General features: G+C 37.9%; 1 protein-coding gene across 1 annotated transcript in view; it reads left to right on the top strand.

The window, feature by feature from the left end:
* The window catches only part of LOC150078108 (beta-hexosaminidase subunit alpha-like), a 165,183-nt gene extending 144,261 nt beyond the window's left edge, over positions 1 to 20,922 (top strand). The window contains exons 13-15 of the mRNA XM_090385061.1: positions 6,781 to 6,871; positions 16,361 to 16,465; positions 20,796 to 20,922. Of these exons, the coding sequence (XP_090241187.1) occupies positions 6,781 to 6,871; positions 16,361 to 16,465; positions 20,796 to 20,859 (260 nt within the window). The 3' untranslated portion in view covers positions 20,860 to 20,922. The remainder of the gene's footprint in view (positions 1 to 6,780; positions 6,872 to 16,360; positions 16,466 to 20,795) is intronic.
* The last annotated feature ends 825 nt before the right edge of the window (positions 20,923 to 21,747 follow it).

Below are 21,747 nucleotides of genomic sequence, written 5' to 3'. Positions count from 1 at the left end.
TAACATCCTCCTTGATGACTGAAACACCCCTCTTAGGTCAGGAACTGGATACATGAATAATTTTTGACTGTTTCAACCAGATTTCAGAATATATTAATTTGTTATTAAAAATATACAAATAAAATCTGTTAGACTTCTGCATTCCCCCCTTCCTGTATTTATACTCTCTGCCTTCTTGCAAATTTTGTAGTTGGTAAAGGCAACATACAGATGCCAAAAACTCCTGTGTTTTTAGAAATTTATTTCATTATATTTTTTAGATTTTAATTCAGTATATTTTAAACATTTGAGTAAAAGGAAACAAAAGTTGTTTCCATATTTTCCAAAACTTTATCCCTTAGTTGTGTAATCTTTGAACCTGAAGCCCACTATTTGTTGAACATTTTTTTTTTTTTTTTTTTTTTTTTCATTTATTTTTATTGTACCCACTATTGACCCCTCGACGTGGGCACCTGTACGTGGTGAGGGGACCTCCCAGTGACGCTGCTGGTTTTCCAGACTAGCATCACTGGGATCTAACGCCCATACCTTGGTTCCAGGGTTACATCGTTGGAATCCGGCGTGTGCAGCCGTGCGCCGCGACCCGTGGAAGCGGAAAGGGGGATCCTGGTGGTTGAGGGGCCCAGCTTCAATACACCACTTTGGCCCCTGCTTCGACGAGACGGGTGGTCCCGGACCGGCTCGACTGGGATCAATCGGCGGGTGGTTTTATACTGCTAGGGTCAACTGCGTTCCAATAAGTCTCCCTCCCTATGGTCCTGGGACGGATAAAGATTTATTGGTAACGTGGGTATGGTGTTCTAAGCGAACTCGGCGTCCCATTCGTGTACGCAGTACCTGCTAGTTCACGAGTGGGCGCCCCCTCGTAGGGCTCCGTGGTGGGTGAGGTACTTAGGCATCAGACATTTTTTCTTTACTCTCATGAGTAATTTAAATCCTTCTTCTGGGGCCCCAACAAGGCCCCTACCTAACCGATCAGATGAGAATGACACCAATTCTGCCAAAAGAGCCAGAACTGAGGATAAACGACCACCTATTACACCGCTTTTCCTCATACTCCATTCTACCGGAGAGCAGTCAATTGGGAAGATGTCACCCTTCTTTATCCAGAAAGGATTAGAAGGGCTGGCAGGATCACCAAAATCTGTAAAACGGCTGCGTTCTGGCGATCTTTTAATCGAAGCTTCCAGTGCAAAGCAAGCAGAAAGAATCCTGAATGCGACATCCATAGGGGGAATACCAATCAGTGTAACACCCCACAAAACTTTGAACTCTTCACGAGGAGTCATTTCAGAGTGGGATCTTCTTCATGTCTCTGAGGAAGAGATCTGCTCTGAACTAAAAGACCAAGGAGTGACGGCTGTCAAGAGAATATCAATGCGGAAGGATGGGAATCTCGTCCCTACCCGAGTTCTCATCATAACATTTAACACCCCACGGCCTCCAAGTTCCATCAAGGCAGGCTATTTAAACTGCCCAGTGCGGCTTTACATCCCAAACCCACTGAGGTGCTTTAAATGCCAAAAATACGGCCATTCACAAACGGCTTGACGTGGTAACCCTGCCTGTGCTCGATGTGGTTCAAAAGATCACGAGAGCAAGGAATGTTCAGCTTCTAAACCGATCTGTATAAATTGCCAAGGAGAGCACCCTGCTTACTCCAGAGCATGCCAGCGGTGGAAGGATGAAAAAGAGATCCAAAAACTAAAAACAGAGCTGAATATCTCCTACCCAGAGGCCAGAAGACGCATGCAACCAATAAATAGCGGGAAACCTTCATATGCCCAGAAGGTTTCTGCGAAGTGCACTATCGGTACACAAACAGAGATGACTGTACCACCAAAAGAGTCATTCACTCCGATTGCACGCTATTTATTGAGTTCACAAAAGCCCACCAAAAAAACACAGTCAGCTGCCACTCCTATATCCGTACCTCCGAGTGCTCCACCACTACCAAAACCAAGTGGTAAAGAGCTAACAGATAAAACAGATAAAACAGAAACAATGGATGTCGAGCACAAGGAGGTACCGGATGAATCAGTCTTGGAACTCTTCGCGGAGGAAGAAATGGACACGGGACAGCGTCCATTCTTCCCCAAAAAAGATAAAGCCAAGACTGATAAAATTAAGCCCTCAGCAGTTCGGAAGCCGCCTGATGGACCCACCAAGCCAAAATAATGGCTAAATTCCTACAATGGAATTGTCGTGGATTCCGGCGAAATACTGATGACATCAAGGCCCTCCTGCAAAAGCATGAGCCAGTTTGCTTTTGCTTGCAGGAGACTTATCTAAAAGCAAACGATGATCCCACCATGCATAACATCACAATCTTTCGTAAGGATAGAATTGCGGATGGTCCTGCTCATGGAGGAGTGGCTATCCTTGTGAGTAATCAGACCCCAGTTCAGCCCTTGCTAATTACAACCAGCATAGAGGCTGTTGCAATTCGCCTTACAGTGGGTTTTCTATTAACGGTCTGCTCTATTTATTTGCCACCTGGGACTGACATCTCCCAGGAAGCCCTTGATGATCTTGTAACGCAGTTGCCGCCCCCTTTCTTATTTCTTGGGGATTTTAATGGACATAACACCCTGTGGGGTAGTGCTATCATCAATGGAAGGGGACGGGTCATAGAGCGTATGCTCAATGACAATGCCCTTTCCCTTGTAAATACTGGAACAAACACCTTCTTCCACATGCCTACCCGTACGTTTTCTGCCATTGATCTCTCTATCTGCTCCCCTTCTCTACTCCCTTCACTCACTTGGGAAGTGGAGGAGAATCTATACGGAAGTGATCACTTCCCTGTGATAACCTTGTTACACAGTGGGAGACCATGTCTTCCTTTTAGGTTACCACGGTGGAAGTTTGATCAGGCTGACTGGAATGCCTTCCAACATCAGGCAAATTTTGACCTCAGTACAGTCAGTCAGGAGCCTATCAATGATGCAGTTAAGTACATCACAGAAATTATTGTCCAAGCAGCTGCGAAAGCTGTTCCAAAAACATCTGACCGGTTTCCACCATTTCCCAAACCTTGGTGGAATTCACAATGCACAGCAGCAAAAAAGGCCCAAAACAAAGCGTGGGGGATATTCCGTCGATATCCTACCACTGCTAATCTAATAGCCTTCAAGCGCACACGAGCCAAAGCACGCTACATTCGCCGTCAGAGTCAAAAGGAATCATGGATCCGTTTTACGTCATCTATTAACCAGACTACCAATTCTAAGGTAGTCTGGGATAAAATCCGGAAAATGAAGGGAAAATATACATCCCACCCTTCTTCAATCCTAGATTATAATGGATGCGCTATTGCAGATCCAACTGCAATAGCCAATGCTCTTGGGGAAACATTCTCTAACATCTCTGCAACAGCTTCGTATTCCCCAGAGTTCCTGGTCCTGAAACATAAACTGGAAAGAGAAGCACTTAATTTTAAGTCCAAGGGCCTCTATCCCTACAACGGGGATTTTACTATTCAGGAACTTAAAAGAGCCCTCGCTCTTTCCAAAGCAAGTGCTGTTGGACCAGATGGCATCCATTATGACATGATTAAACATCTTTCACCAAAATCTATGGATTGTCTGCTCCTTCTGTATAACAGAATCTTTATCGAAGGGCAGTTTCCGGATTCCTGGCGCAAGGCAATCGTTCTTGCCTTTGCTAAGCCAGGAAAGGATCCAAAAGTCACTACCAATTATCGTCCTATTGCTCTGACTAGCTGTCTGTGCAAAATCCTGGAGAGAATGGTCAATTCTCGGTTAATTTGGTACTTAGAATCAAATGACCTTCTCTCCAATATCCAGTGCGGCTTCCGAAGAAACCGGTCCACTTTGGACCATCTTATTAGACTGGAAACATCCATCCGGGATGCTTTCCTAAAACGCGAACACTTGGTGTCGGTGTTCTTTGACATGGAGAAAGTGTATGACACAACTTGGAGATTTGGCATCTTAAAAGATCTGCATAGCCTTGGTCTTAGGGGACGACTCCCCATTTTTATTAAAAACTTTTTAGACAATCGATCTTTCCAAGTTCGTGTGGGATCCTCACTCTCTCGTTCCTTTAGCCAAGAGGAGGGAGTACCACAGGGATCAGTTTTAAGTGTCACGCTTTTCGCCATCAAAGTAAATTCCATCACAGAACAACTTCCTCCAACCGTAAACAGTGCCCTCTATGTTGATGACTTTAGCATTTTTTGTCAGTCATGCAACATGAGGGTTATTGAAAGACAACTGCAAAAAGCCATTGATCGCCTTAATTCCTGGGCACTTGCTAATGGCTTCAGGTTCTCGCCGGAGAAGACCGTTTGCGTGCACTTTTGTCGCAAGCGTAATCTTCATCCTGAACCTGAATTAAGGCTCGGACATAATGCTATTCCAGTAGCGGCGGATACAAAAGTTTTGGGACTCGTATTTGATAAAAAGTTAACCTTTCTGGATCACATCCGTCAACTCCGCACAAGGTGCACAAGAGGGCTGAATATTCTGCGCTCTCTTTCCTCTACATCTTGGGGTGCGGATCGATGCACCCTACTACGCATCTACCGTGCACTTGTACGATCCAGACTTGATTACGGGTCCCTGGTATACAATTCGGCCAGAGACAGTGTACTTCGTTGGCTGGACCCTGTCCATCATCAGGCCCTCCGTATAGCTACTGGAGCATTTCGAACATCTCCTGTCCAGAGCTTATACGTCGAAGCAAACGAACCGCCGTTATCGCTTCGACGTAAGCAATTGTCTCTAAACTACGCTCTAAAACTAAAATCCTTGCCAGACCATCCTACGTGGCTATCCGTTTTTGAGCCACGATGGGAAAATTTGTACAACACTCGAAAGACTGCCAATCGTCCTTTTGGTATTCGTCTCCAAGAGCTACTCAAAGAACTTAATATCAAGGTAGACAAAGTTGCTCAAACACCGAAGCAACCCCTTCCACCCTGGCATGCTCATGTTCCGGCATGTGACTTGTCCCTTAGAAATTGGGGAAAGTCGGACACTCCATCGTCTGTCTACCTGCAGCTTTATTCAGCACACCGAGCTGAATATTCTGACTTCGCGCCAGTTTACACAGACGGCTCGAAGTCGGAATCATATGTGGGATCTGCTGCTGTCTTTACAGACAGCACTACATCGGAGCAGATTCCCTCTGAATGCAGCATATTTACTGCAGAGCTGCACGCAATAGAGTTAGCCTTGGATCACATTAGTGAATGCCAACACCAACGGTTCATTTTATATTCTGACTCTCTCAGCGTGTTACAGGCTTTAATAACCGTGAAATATAATTCTCATCCAGTTCTGTCTAGCATTCAGCAGAAGATTCACTTCCTCCGTGAACGTGAATATGACATCCGCTTCTGCTGGATTCCTAGCCACATTGGGATTAAGGGAAATGATTTGGCTGACGCCGCAGCCAAATCAGCAATTCCAAATAATAACCGTTGCCTGTCAGTCCCCTATACAGACTACAGGCAAACAATACAGCAAAAGATACATTCCCAATGGCAGGATTTGTGGAATAGACAGACTGGGAATAAACTATATTGTATAAAGCCTGTAATTGAACCGTGGCAGTCTAGTCTGCGCAGGAATCGTAAGGAGGAAGTTGTTCTTGCCCGGACCCGCATCGGACATAGTCATTTGACTCATTCGTTTTTGCTGAGGGCTGATGACCCTCCTATGTGTGTGTCCTGTGGTACAACTGTAACTATCAGACACCTTTTAATTGACTGTCCAGATTTTAGCAATATCCGTTTTACCGCTTTTAACCATCTGACTGAGCCGTATACACTCAGTCAGATTTTATCTGACAATGACAATGTGTCTGCTGTTTTTAGCTATTTTAAATTAATAAAAGTTTTTAATTGTATTTAATTTATGCTTTTGTTACATTATTATATATTTCGACATGGTGGCCTTACTAATTAGGTCACCGAGAATTTAAACTTTTTAAATATTACCTAGTCTTGGCGCATTATGGCCACAGCTGCCAATGCGCCATAAAAAACCAAACCAATCAATCAATCAACCCACTATTGATTCTGGAAATCTTGAGGTAGTAGAAATATCCACAACATGGCACCTTTCAACATATTTCTGTAAAATTTGTGGCTTTGTAGACTTTTTGACACACTGATTTTGCTCTTTGTGCTGTCATTCATATTCAGTTCTGAAATGGACAAAGTTTGGCAAAAGAACAAGTAAAGCTTACAGCAGTGTGCATCAAAAAGGAAAGATCTGAAATGGCTACATCCAGCACATGATATGGTATCACATTTGAAAAAGAAAAAAAAAAAGAAAAATTTATGATTTTTGGGTTCTTTCTTGAGTGAATAACAATGAAATCCATTTAGCATAAGTGTGAAGTATCTTCCTAAAAGGTGAATTGTATAACTCTGAATTCTTGTTACAGGAGAGTATGTCATGTAACAGATGCCTGTACATAAAAAAAAAAAAAAAGTTTTTTATTCATACAAACAGGTTATCTTTGTAGGTGATTAAAAAAAATAATTCTTTAACTGAAATGAGAATCTCTTAAATTCTTATGCCATTCTGATCTGTCATGGCACTTTCTGTTCTATTTTTTTTTTTTAAATGAATTTATATAATTTTTTTTTTTTTTTTTTATAATTTTTCATAAAGTTAAGTTTCCTCACAAAAGTTACTTCTTCATTTTTTTATTTTCTAAATATAGAGGAATAATAAAAATAAAGAAATGTATTTTATAAATACATTTCTCTGTATTTTTTAATTAACATATTTTGTTTTGTAGGAACTTCTGCACAGAAGAAGCTGGTACTAGGAGGGGAGGCTTGCATGTGGGCCGAGTTTGTTGATGGAACTAATCTTATTAGTCGAACTTGGTAAATTTTACTCTAAATTAATTGCTAAAATATTCTTGTAATATTATATTTTGAACATAAAAATGGCAATTTTATTGCAGTTTTTAAAAGAATTATTAATCTATCAGCACAAAAAATGGGGCCATAATTCATTCCAGTGCAAAAAAAATGCCCAATCACACTGGAACTTAGTTACCTTTTGCTGACAGTGTCTTTGGAGTAGCAAACAACTACATACTGTCAGCTAAAGGTAACTAATACAGTATAGACAGACAATATCTGTATTTCATCTCATGGCAGCTGCACCACATGTACATAGCCATGCATCTTGCATACACACTTCTGTTTGTCCATGCACAAGTGATTACAAAAGTTTATTGTATTCTATGCTAAAGAAACCAATAAAAAAGAGGTCAGTAAAAAAAAAAAAAGACAATGCTCAGGTCTCAAGTCTGTTTCTTATACAGTATAATTGTCTGCTTATCACATGAGAAAAAATTAAAAGGCACATTGGTTGGCATTAATAAAATCTGTTTGCATGTGGTGATAGTGCACACAACCACAGTCAAAAGTGTTATAAATTTAATTTTTCTTTAATAATAATACTGTTGCTCCACACTGATTTTAGTCATGCCATCGATTTTTTAAAGGGATTATGTTTATTCCAATTTTATAAACAGAGATTCCCCTCCTGCACTCAAAGTATGACATATTCATTCTTTCAGAATTTGATTGTGTGACCATAACCCAGATAACAAGGCAAATTAACTTCAATAACTTATATGAGTAATGTAAATGCATAATTTTGTATGTGGCTATAATGGAAAACTAAAGTTTGCACAGAAAAGCATCAAACATTTTCATATCATATTGTTTCATATCATCTTGAAGAAAATCATGTGTTGCCTTACCCTTATATTTCAAATAAGTAGCACTTCCCCATGAAGATAAGTATATTGCTATTTATTTTCTCTGGATAACACATCACCCAGATTGACTGTCATTTCACTAGTATTTAACTGAATACCCTCAATTTAATGTGACAACCCCTTTGAGAGAAATTCATAATCAAGTACTGGTTTATTGACCCAAAATTTTTTTTTTGGTTTATTGACCCAAAATTTTTTTTTAATAAACTTATAATATGTTATCTATATCAGTATGCTGGGGAAAAGTAGAGGGGGACACAAAAATCCTTGATGTAGTCATCAACAGAGGTGCAGGAATATCACAAATATGATAGCACAGGAATTATTACCAGCAGGCAGCCATAGTAGCCTTAAAATAGGTGAATAAGATTTCACTAGTTATGGATAAGAGCAGTGGCTTTAATTTAAAGAAAAGAGGTTATCATGGACTAAGGAGATTTTTGGTCTATTTATAAATGGGGATGAAGTACTTGAGGGAAAGTACATAAAGTTATTGGAAACTTGAAAGGCATTCATTCCATTTTTAGGTATCTAGCAGGGTTCATATAACAGAAGAAGACAACATGGAACAGAGTAACAGGAGACTGATTCATATAAGTTGATATGTAACAAAACCACAGACAGGGTTAGGTAGATGGAATCTGAGTACAAGAACTCACTGGCTAAGAGAGCAAAGAATGAGGACAAGTTTTATTTGTATGTGAAAAGAGTAAATCAGATTAGGTTTACTCTTTTCACAACGGACAGTGCCACCTCCGTAGCCAGGTGGGAAGGAGCGGTAGTGCGTAGCACACACTTCTTGATTAGACCGGGGTTCGAGCCCGTCATCACCAAATACGGAGGATGCGGAAAGGTCAGGGAATGACCACCGCATATCCCGGAGCAATATGGCCTTAGTTGCTAATGCTCCTAAAAACCAAATAACAACATTCACAACGGACTGTACCATTGCATATAGGATCTGTGTGCAATGGTACAGTCATTAATAATTGAGCTAATGTGGCTGATGAGCTCAATAGATAGTTTTATTGAGCTTTATATTGTAAATCCCTTGTGGACTGATGGTTATTGTATTAACATAGGCAACTATAGGGTAAGTGATATTTTTATTACAGAGGGAAGCCTAATAAAAATTACTCAGCTTGAAAGTGGATTGTTTCCAGTACAGTGGTATTTATTCAGGCATTGAAGATGATGGCTAAAGGAGTACATCAACTATTAGAATTAATCATGAGGCCATAATCATGTTGGACTCAGAGATTATCCCTTGGATTGACTAGCCAGTTAATGAATGCAAAACTAAAGAATGAGATGGTAATTACATACAGATCAGCTTGACTTTGGTAGCAGGAAACACCATGGGGGTCTGGTCAAAGGTGCTTTACTGGTCATTTTGAGAAGTATAATATTCTAAATGGATCACAGCATGGCTTTGTAAAGTGCTTAACAAATTGCTAAACTTCTGTGATGTAGTTAGCATGAGTTGGATACAAGGAATATTTTGACATCATATGTTTAGACTTTTTAGCAAAGCATTTGACACAGTCCCACACATGAGATTAGTGTCAAGAGATGTTGTTCAAGCTGAAGTGTGTATTGGGACTACTAGCAAGATCCTGAGATGGAATGATGGATGGCTGAAGCAGAGGAGACAGTTGTTATAAATGGCTCCCTTTCAGAGTTATAAGTAGCCCTACCACCAAACCTCAAGGATCACTTGAGGTTTGGATTGACTAGCCAGTTAATGAATGCAAAACTAAAGAATGAGATGGTAATTACATACAGATTAGCAGGAAACACCATGAGGGTCTGTGGTCAAAGGTGCATTACTGGTCATCCTGATTTTCTTGAATGATATTGCCAAGGAGATTAGAGGGTACAGTGTTGAAATTTGTAGATATGATGGTTGGCAGGGTGATCAATGATATAAGTTTGGCTGAGCTTCAGACAGTCTTTATAGATGGTTGAAAAGCAATTAATTTTAATGCTGCAAGATGTAAGATTCTACATGTGAAAAGTTATAACCTGAAAATAACTTGATAACTTGTACATGGGAGCAATAGAGCTGAAGGATGTATTGGGGGTGAGAGAAAGAGAAACTTGGCTGTTACATTACAGTCAGAAATGAAAGTTACTGTTCAACATAAAGAGATGATCAAGACTATGCACACTGTCTTCTCAGTAATCTACCATACCTTTGCATGTAGAAAGAAGATGGCCATAGTCCTCATTATACAAGGTGATAGTGAGATTGCATTTAGAATGTTTTATTCAGAACTTGGATTCTGCATTTAAAGAAAGATATTGAATTTCTTCGCCAAAAGGGTCCGGAAGCAGGTGCCTTATCTGGTCATATAGATGTGTTACAGAGCTTGGAAACTTGGCAGGGGAAGGAAAATCAGTGATATAATTTTCACATTAAATAGGGATATGAAAACCAGAAGTATAAATACTGACTTCTGGAGAAAACTGATACTGTACTCCCCCCCCCCCCAATTAATTTGCTTGGTCAATGACATGCTTAACATTGAAATAAACTGCCTCCCCGAGGTGAAATTTGAGAGTCTGACAGATTTAGAGGGCAATTGTTTCAGCAGCTTTTATTTGTGGGAAGAGTGGATATGGTGTATAGACTTTTTTAAACATACACAATATATATATCTATATATACATACTGCTTAAGGACTTATTTAATGTCTTAATAGATGCACATCAGAAATCATATACCCTATATTGACCACATCAGAATTCATCTTTTAGCCTTTACTAATACTACTTATTGGAGAAAATGTTAACAAGTTTCTCTGAAACTTGAACAAGCTTGAACATTCTCAGACTTCTGTGAATTATGAGTGATCTCAAACCATAGCTAGAGATTGCATATACTGCTTAAGGACTTATTTAATGTCTTAATAGATGCACATCAGAAATCATACACCCTATATTGACCACATCAGAATTCAATCCTTGATATGAATAAATGTGAAGAAGACAAGTATGCCAGGCTGCGATGCCTTATAATCAACCACAAACTGATTGGTAAGCACAGCGGCTTTTACTACACACTGCCCTCCTGTCTCTACCATTAACTCCTACAACGTGGGTAAAGTGCCTGCCTGGCAACCCAAAGGTCACAGGTTCAAATCCTGCCTCAGGCTTGGATCAGAGTAAAATGCAAAAACTTTGGGAGGTGCATTATGGCCACAGAAGCTGATGCGCCAACGATTAACAAAAAAAAAAAAAAAAACTCCTACAACAGTTGCAGTACCTTCAACTGTATCCTGCAATTTTTCAACTTGCACGACATTCAGATCAGCCCAGGAATACATACACTTGCACAGAATGTTGGCACAATCAGTTCAAGATGTTGGTGCACCATAAAACCAACAACAATGAAAACCTTCCACAACTGCACTACTTCTCAACCAAGACTTTAACCTTTTTCTCAGTGCTATTTTATTCCCAGTGCATAAAGAGATTCATACTACATGTGAAGTTTGTTTGCACATGCAGTAAAAAATTTGCAGAACAAAGGAATGCCTGTACAGGAAGATAAGTAGTGTGATAATAAGCAGAATTCACACATGGTAGTACATGGTTTATGAGAAATCCGTGGCAAAGTATCCACAGGTACAAAGTTAGCTAGAAGGGAAGAAAAAAAAAATTAGTTGTGATTGCTTGGGGGTGAGGGGAGTTCCTTGGTATGTCAACTACTTTGGTATGCCAGTTCATACATGTTTATCTTATATTATGGCTGTAATATGAGGTAAAGATAATGTCTCTATAATACAGTCTCTGTTCTTTAGCTAGCATAACTACAAATTATCATGCTAAGGGATGACCTTCACTGTGTTGTGATTTTTCCTGGATCTCTGAAATAACAGTTTCTACTTTATTGCAAAACTTTGGTTTTGAGATCAAGAAGAAATCACTGGGAGCTAGATCTGTTGAGGTAGAGGGTATGGGGGACTGCAGTTTCATTACTCTTGGCCAGAAATTGCCCCACATTTAGACTAATATAAGCAGTAATTAACATAATCAGCATATTGGTTACTGTTTACCATTCTTCAGACTTTTTTTGTAGCATGTACTGAAGGAATCACAAAACAGACTCCAGAAATGTGTTTTAGTAGTGATAAATGATACAAGGAAGCATGCTTGTATAGCATTACACACACACACACACACACACACACACACACACACACACACACACACACCCCAACTCATCTGTCCATCCCCTCTAATAATTATTTAATTCTTCCTTAAATTTATTCAAAGTACTCACTTTTACAATACCAGATGATAGTTCTCTCCAACAATTCTCTAGCTGAAAGCAAATTTTTGAACATTTATCCTGCAACTGATGACTTTTTTTTTTTAAAGACAGTGTGAATTCTTTTTTTGATCACACCTATAAATTATTTTTATCAGTAGAATTGAATGAATTTAATTGGTTTTAAAATGTAAAATATATTTATATATTTATTATAGCTGCATTAGCTGTATTGTGCAAGGAAGCCTTTTGCTTCCTTTTGCTTTTGTTTGACTAATGATAATTAAAAACACACACACACACACACACACACACACACACACACTGGGTGTATGAGAATTATCTTCAAACTTTACTTTGAAATAACTTTATTGAAAGACAGAATTACCATTCAGGCAACATCTAACAGAGAAAATGTCAGTTTTTTTCTGAAAGTCACAAACACTTAATGTGGGCACACCATTAGTCAGGTGCAAAATATCCAAACAATATTCCAATTCCTGCTATGTATGCTGCAGCATGTTTGCATCAACGTTTTCAATCTCAACTGCGATTCTTTCCTTCAAATCGTTAATGTCAGCCACCGGAGTTTTGTACACGCGGTCTTTAACATACCCTCATAGAAAGAAATCACAGAGCATGATCTGGTGATTTAGGCAGCCAAGGTATGGGTCCACCCTGCCCAATCCATCGCTTTGGGAATTTCTCATTAAGAGACTCGAGCACAATTAAGCCCCAGTGGGGTGGCATTTTGCTGGAAGAAGAAACCAGGTTGCAGTTCTTCTAGCTATGGATAGACAAAGTTTTCCAGTGTGTCTAGGTAGATGTTAGAGTTGACCTTTGGTTTGATGAAGAAAAAGGGTCCAATCACATGACCATGAAACAGGCCACACACATTAACTTTGGGACTGTCTCTAATGTGCTCTGTCATGACCATCTACTGGTACCCAGTGAAACTTCGAAAGGTTTTCTGTAAAATGAGACCTTCAGTATTGTTCTGTGGCTCCCGATTAAAATTTTATTTATGATCAAAGTTGTAAAGATACTCATACACCCTGTATGCATGCAGCCTCCTTAGCTGAGTGGCCAGGAGCAGGAGTGCAATAGCACACACTCTTTGAGTAGACTGGAGTTCAAACCCCTGACTGCTAAATACAGTTGATCTGTCAACATGCACTGGACAAACTTGGCAGATTATGGTCCATTCCCTCAACATGAACTTGTTGTGGAGGCCACCATCCTGTAGTGGATTGACAATAGCTGTAGATTTATTTATTTGCATGCACACACTGAGTTAGCTTTGCATTAGCCACCTTTTATGCATAATACAGCGTATACACATCTTGGCAGAGACTTCACAAGGTGTTTTAGGGTATATCGTGGTAGTACTACCCATGCATTGGACAATGTGTCCAGTAATGCCTGCCACATTGTCATGTGGATGGTCAAATGTCCTTTTCCAGTAAGTCTTAAACGTACTTAATTGGGTTGAGATTGGGCTGAGTTGAACAATGATGGAGAATTCATTGTCATGTCCCTGAAACCAGTTAGCAACCTGTTGTGCCTTGAGACATGGCGCATTGCCTTGTTCACAGACTGTGGAGTTGTCTACATACAGTCATCATGAAGGGATGTACTTTGTCGCAACAACTGAAAGGTAGGCATTCTCATTGAGCCATTGGTTAATGATGATTCAGAGAATGCATGACATGCAAAAACAGTTCCCAAACTGTAACACCACTGCCTCCAGCCTGCTTAACACCATCAGTGCATCCAGGTGCCATGACCTCATGCTGCATTTCTCCAAATGCAAATATGCCCATCAACATGATAAAGTTGTACACAGGATTCATCAAATCAGGCAACAGGACCACATGTTGGTGGTTCAGTGTTGGTGCTGATGTGCCAACAAGACACATTTTCTTTGTTCATCAGTGAGCATGGGCACCCATGATGGTTGGCAACTGCTGTAGTCTATATGAGCTAATGTCCAGCAAATCAGTCTTGCTATTCCTACATTGTACTGTGTGGTTAACTGGGCTACTTTGCTGCATCGCTGCTGTGTTATGGAACAAGACACAACACACTCACCATGGTTATCAACCACACATGGCTGTCCCACATGTGGCCTTTGGCTGGTTGTTTAACTGTCGACCAGTCACAGAAGATTCAACACTACAGAATAGGGGCACTTAACTATGATGGCTGTTGTTGAGATACTAGCATCTCAATGCTCCCACAACCACAATCCACGTTTCAAGTTATAAAGATCTTCATGGCAGCTCATTCTTTCTCGCCGATACTCAAACTGATTGTCATGTGTGTGTGAACTACAATCTTATATCTGCTGTTTCTGACTTTGAGCCTTCACCATCATCACAGACCACTCCATTCCTGAAGAAGGGGGTGTTACTAATGCAAAGCTAATTTGGTGTGTATATATATATATATATATTTTTTTAAAATCTTGCACATTTTACAATTCAGAAATATTAAGAAAGCATTCTGGCACTTGCATCAACAATCATATTTGTCTTTAAGAATCCATGCAAAAAAAAAGGTATTTCTTTCTTTTGTAAGATGCTTGCGTGCCTATCTTGTCCTTTTAATCTGTTTTTGTGGCCAGCAGCATTTAAACTATATACATAATGTAATGGTCTTAATTCTCACAGTAGAACAAACTTGCCTTTATAACAAGATGCCTTGGTATTGCAATACTCTCAAACAGATGGCTGCTCCAAAAGGTTAATTGGCCATTTGTTTAAAAGATGAGACTGATATATGATAGCCTGTTTCATGACTAACTTGGTCCCTCTTTACATAGACGGTAATCTCTAGTGACTATACAAAGGTAAAACAGTTGCTCGATGTGAGTTGGTATGTAGTATATGAAATCAATGTTAAAAGTTGGAATGGAGCTAAAGCTATCTGTTGAAAGTAGTATAATAACCAGAGAAACTATTTACAAAGGCAAGTTCTGCTGTGAAAATTAAGACTATTGCATTGTCCATACAGATAAAAAGAAAAGGTAGTCATTATAAACGTTTACAGATGTAAATAAGTTCAGTTCTTTGTGCTTAATATTTATTGAAATATGCTCTGTGTATACATAACCTTATAACACTTCTCCCACCCCCTATAATTTGAATTCATGGCCTAATTCTAACAATTTATGTAGAGAAATTTCACCTTCATTAATTTTATTGTCCCCTCTTAAAGACTTACGGAATTCAATCAGAACTCCTCTAAGGGTTTCTGATACCAAGCTCTGCAGCTTACAAATTCAAAGTCTTTCCTCATATGGGGGCCTCTTTTGAAATTTCACCAGGGATATTGTCCAACTTTGGACATTTTAAAGTCCAGTGCCTTTTAGGTGTGCCCTCCATACTTTGACATAGCATTTCAAGTTCTGTCTCCCAACTGCTTTATACAGTGGGGTTATGATTTCCCTGTCTTTCTAAAGCAAACATTCAATAAATCATTGAGAGGGCACTATAGCTTTCTACTGACTGCCTGTACTGCACAGGGAACTTCATGTCTTTCTGGATCATAATCCCATCCCCAAATATCTCTCTCTCTCTCTCTCTCTCTCTCTCTCTCTCTCTCAGTTATATTCCAAGTGAAAACACCTTGCATTGTGCACCATTAAAAGAAAGCTACTATTTACTGATCACTGAGATCTATCTAAGTCACTTTAAAGGACTGCTGCCTGGCATTGGTCATTTATGTCCTCCAAATCTTCACATATCTGCAAATTTCAATGACATAATTTGTATCCGTTGCCAATCTGATTTAAGAAAATCAGAAATAACATTCCCAGTAGTGATTACTGAAGGAACACACTTCTAACAGTAATCAAGTCTTTGGAAATATATTTCCTTTGTGGCAATTTTTTTAAACTATGAAATTGTTTTATTACAACAAGACAAATTAGTGTTTATTTTATTTTACTATTATATCTCCATTTTATAAAGACGTTTAAAATTTTGGTCAAGAAGTTGGATCCTCCCTGCTCACAAAAAAAAATAATAATAAAAAATAAAAACCAGCCTGCACCTGAGCCTTCAAATAACCTTACAGGAATTCTGATTGGGATTAAAAATACAATAAAAATTTATAGATCAATAGGTAAATCATAATGCATTTTGGCAATTAATATGACAACTTAAGTAACTTAAATTCGAAATAAAATAAATTTAATAAATAGTTTTTTATTAGAAGTATTAGTTTTAACTCAGTATTCTCTTTTATTTTTTCACGTTGAATTCTTAAATTATTCTAATAAACTTTTATTCAATAATTTAGGCCACGAGCATCAGCTGTGGCAGAGAGACTTTGGAGTGCTCAGAGTGTGACAGATGCTAGTGTTGCAGCTCCGAGACTTGAAGAACACCGTTGCCGAATGTTAAAGTAAGTGGAATATTATACTGAAAATTATATTTCTTCATCGTTTATAAAATTTTACATAGTTTTAATGTTTAGTCATGATTTATAATGTAAATATCAACTATGTAAACCTTGGTTGTGAATCCATTCCACGTTTAATCTATATTCCTATGCATTTAATTAGGATTTTAGAAATTGTACAAGAAGTAAGGGTTATATATCACAGACATGCACAGTTAACTTTTGGTTTATAATATTTTGTTTATCATATTTCCTGCCATATAAGACACACTAAGGTATTAAGACATATCCATAATTTAGCAAAGATTATTTAGGAAAATGAATAACATTTTTGAGGAATGACTTATTTTATTGCACATATCACATTATTTCTAATCTTTTTAAACAAAAGCAATTTATTGCACATATGACTATTTTTATAATACCATACATACTAAGGTGAACCAAAATATTTTAATCGTTGCAAAATTCTTAGACAAAAATATTATTCTAATTCATCTTAAAGAATAATAAGAAAATGGTGTAATAAAAGAAAAGTTTATTCATCTTCAAAACCTGGAAATCCATTGCTGCTGTCATCCTCATCATGAAGATCATGATGAGGATGGGCAGGAGCAGCAGTGCATAGCACACGCTTCTTGATTAGACCGGGATTCGAGCCTGTGATACTACCAAATACGGAGGATGCGGAAAGGTCAGGGAATGACTGCCGCATATCCCGGAGCAATATGGCCTTAGTTGCTAATGCTCCTAAAAACCAAATAACAATCTCATCAAACAGAATATCACCTTCTGTGCCATCCAAATATGGATGGCACAGAAGGTGATAACAAATATGGTTGATGCCACACTTCTGACTTCACAACTTCCTCGGTCTTTACTACATCCCAAGAATTTTTTACCCATTTGCACACTGAGAAATTGTTTTTCTCTTCATATAACGAGTAGGTGTTAAGTTGTGTTGTGGCACCTTCATCCATTTAGCCCATCTTTCTTTCATGAAAGCTTTAAAAGGCTTGTTAATAGAAACATTCAGCAATTGTAGTTGGTCAATAAGTCCACCTGAAATTACAGCAAGTTGTGTTTTTAAATTTTCCACCCTCCTCTTTGTGGCCTCTATTTTATTTGCATTAAATCGGTCCTTGTGAAGGCCACCAGGACACTTTTTCTAGCCGTAGTTTGACTCCATCTTCATCCATCCAACCCTTAGCTTGAACATGGACAAAAATATCTAGTGGAATTTTTTTCCTTTGGCAGAGATTCTCTTGAATAGGAGAGGTGGAAGTTTTGTTTCACCAACACAACAAGCCAAAACAACACTAGTGTCTTTTCATGGTGTGATGTCTTCACAGTTACTGATTTTGTACTTTTTAGCATCCACACTTCTACTTGAGGATACATCAAACATTAAGTACTTCATACATATTACCAATTTAGCTAATAGCTATGTAGTTTGTGTACTTCCTAACATTAATTGTAAATCTATGAAATTCCAAGATTTAGTTTTCATATTGTTCTGGCATTTGATGGACTATCATTGATCATGTCCTCATTTGTGAAGTTTCACTTCACAAATCTGACACCGAATTCTTCTGCCACCAAAATCAAGTCCCTTTGCTACTGCCCTGACTTTTGCCTCAAAAATGGTTGTTTTTGTTGACCCTATTACCAGCTATTCAGTTCTTTTTCAAGTCCTATCCATTTTGCTGTTGACTAATGAAGGTTATGCTTGTTTTTGATTGCCATACTGAATTTATCCTCTTGTTTCCACCACTCCTGTATCAACTTCTCTGTTAATGTCTTTCTGCAGTTCTCTTTTCCTTTGTCTAATTGATGACGTGTAATTTGTGGCCAATTGTGTAAGTTAGTCTTTTCTTTGTTGATGACAAGACATAACATGCTTGTTGTTGACCATCACCTTATAAGACAAAGGGAAATTTTTTTTTTTTTGTTCAGTATGGTCAGAGTGATGCATTTAGTATTATAAAAAAAATTTTAGTGACTTGCTTCTACTGTAAAAAATGTGATTGTAGTGGAGCAATTTACATTGTAGATCAGTCTTTGTCTAAAAAAATATTTAAATCTTTAATGGTGTAACCTGGATGTACACTGTCATGTGCAGAGTGACTAACATTAACTAATCATTTAAAATTAACTAGTACAGAATCTTTCTGCCTATGGGGAACTGAAAAATGCCATCTCTAAACTGTATTGTGTACAAAAACCCTAAAGACACTTTACATACTAGTAAGGTGTTGACATACACAGTGCTTTGATGCCCAAGGAACCTTCCCCATCACCACTCCTAACTACCCACACCACTTACTATTTATATTGGTGTGATACAGAAATAAGGGCATTGGTGCTGTCTCATCACCATTTCTTTACCTGCATAGCAAGTGAACTGAATGCCATTATACTTCATCTTCTAACTTGCTTCTTATTGGTTCCATTTCCTTGCTGCATTGGAATGTTCAGGTAGCACCATGTGCACATGTTTTTGCTCTTGCTGTTTGTGTTTTATCTTAATGTTTAAGTATATACTTGAATAATCTGCACACTTAAAAAAGAGTTGTTCTATTTCTCCAGGTACAAAGTTGGCAGTGCTACTGTTTCCAATTGCCTTTTTAGCTTTAAACAGCTAAGATGGCACTTGAAAACAGTAGCTAGCAGACTCTATGAAAATTGCAGTGCTCGTTTGTAGTATACAAACAGACATCTGTATGAAAAGAAACCTTAACCAAAATCTCCAATGTTGATCTGAACTTCTGTCATTGCTTGGTGCTGTATAGTATTGTGAATGTGTTCCTCTGATAATGAGTGAAATGTACATGCTGTTGTTCTTTCACAGTTAGTGAAAAACTTAATCAAAGAGGTAGAAGAATTTGCATATTGTGTAGCAGTAGACAATACAACATCTGTAACAGTTGTATATGAGATTGGAGGAAGGGGGACAATGTTGCAAGGTACTGGTAGTTGTAGGTCTTTTCATTGAAAGAAAACAAAATACTCAGAGATGAAAGGAAAGCTTTGTGAGTATGTCACTATAAAGCAACATTTTGAATGTGCAGTTTTCACAGAAATATACTAGCTTAAGGTCTTGGTCTTTGTAAAAGACCTTCAAATTCAGAGTTTTAATGCAGTTAAGGATGGATTGTGAGAGATTTCAGTAGAAATGATATGTGCATAAGAAGTCTCTCTTATTGGCTTCCAGACCCACATGAACAAAAGGTGCTAAGTTTTCAGAGATATGCTATCAAATTTCAGCAGTGTTATTTGTACCTTCTCTGACAAGTTGGTAATACCAACTAAGCACTAGTATATTTTGAGATGGCCCTTAACTCTGTTGTGAAGAGGAAAGGTGATAAGACCAATTCTTACCATGACATGGTAAGAATTGGCTGTAATAGAAAGCAGAAGTGTACTGTAATGTTGTTTTGCAGTGGACAACAGAAAATTGCTACCATATGTAGTTCTTCAGAGGAAAAACTCTTCCTAAAGTAAATGTGAAAGATATTATTATCAGAGAGAGAGAGAGAAAAATAGTATATTTGTCCTATATTGGATAATACAAGCGTGAAAAAATTACACTGGGGCACTGCAGAACATCAGAGTGTGCTGAGGTATTAGATAGCTTTCGAGAGTACACAGCTGATGACACAAAAAGGAATAAATAGATATTGGGGATGACTACTTCATCACAGATCAAGTAGTTTTCTCCAAGTGTTGACATCAATGATACAACTCCTGAATGTCTGCATAAATAAGCCATTCAAGGCTTCACTGAAGGAACTGTGTATGTAAATGATGGTGGAGGGAAGACAAATACAAATAGAAAAATCAAGTGGCCAGATGAGGACTAGGTCTGCCAATGGATCAGAACTATATGGGCACACATTTTGCCTATATCAATGGGGAAAAGCTAAAAGTGAAAAATGTCAACGGTTCACAGATCACTGTTTAGAGCAGATCAAATATTAACCTGCTTTGAAAAGTGATCCTGGCTATGCAAGTTCTACTGATTATGACAATAGAAGTGGAGAGTAACTCTAAATATAAAATTATTTAAAATTTTTCTTTCTTACAAATGAAGATGCATGGATTATGAGAAAATATAGAACTTTATAATGTTTGAAACATAAATCAATGTAATCCAGGTTGTGACCTCACCCTTATTTGAGATCACGAGCTGTAACCATGCAAGGATTAATTTTAATATTTATAGTTTAAAGAATCTAAATATAGAACAAAGACAAGGAATCTGTTTATTAAATTAGTCCTAAGATTTCAGCTAATACATTCTAACACTAAGTATTTCATTTTCTATATACAGGCGTGGATTAAAAGCAGAACCACCTAATGGACCAAGTTTCTGTCCCTGTGATTATGTTGTGTAAATACTGTATATACTATCTGTTTTTCAATTGTGCAAGAAGAATCAGTTAATTGTGAATCTGCAGATAAATTGTAATTTTTTTTAAAATATATTACTCACAAAAATGTATATATCACAGACGTAAAGTGTAATAAAATTAATAATGTTTAGATGCTTTGCCTTCTTGTTCCTTTAGCTTTTAACATGAACAGAGTCCAATTTATTTTATTAAGGTTAACATGTTAAATACAATAATACATTCTTAACTAACCTTAAATAATAATAAAAATTACTTCAATACGTAATTATAATTCTATTAAACACCCTTATGTTTAGTTTTGGTGCCATTTTTAGTGCTAATCATTTTAATAGGTACAGTATTCTTCGTATACATCTGCTGCAGACAGATTGCCAAAAATTTTAATAGTTGTGGAGCTTTCTTTTAGTCATACCCATAGTGTTAAAATGGTAAAAGAATGCAGGGAAGCAAAACTTATGTAGCATCTGTCATCAAAATAAATAAATAATTAATGAATGAGTGAAAAATGTCTCCCCACTTTTATATTTCTCATCTCTTTTCAAATTACTCATTTTAATCCTTCTTTAAATCTACATAAGCTCTGACTCTACAAAGCTAGGAGGCAACTTGTCCCGACAATTGTTTATTCATTAACTAAAAACAAATGTTATATTTAATATACAATTATCTTTCCTTAATTTGAATCTGTGTTCCTTTTTGTGCATTGTCATATAAATAGAAAATATATGCTCTATCATTAACTGTCTCCACCCTTTTAAGGCCTAAAACACCTCAGATTTCACAGATGTCTGGTTTTCAAGATTGGTATCTTACAAAACTAGCCTGACATAGCTGAGTGGTCAAGAGCGAGAGTGCAGTAGCATGTGCTCT

Source organism: Mastigoproctus giganteus, chromosome 11, assembly GCF_048544385.1.
Source record: "Mastigoproctus giganteus isolate SK-2022 chromosome 11, ASM4854438v1, whole genome shotgun sequence".
In the NCBI taxonomy this organism is placed as follows: Eukaryota; Metazoa; Arthropoda; class Arachnida; order Uropygi; family Thelyphonidae; genus Mastigoproctus; species Mastigoproctus giganteus.
This window is presented reverse-complemented; position numbering and strand designations above follow the sequence as displayed.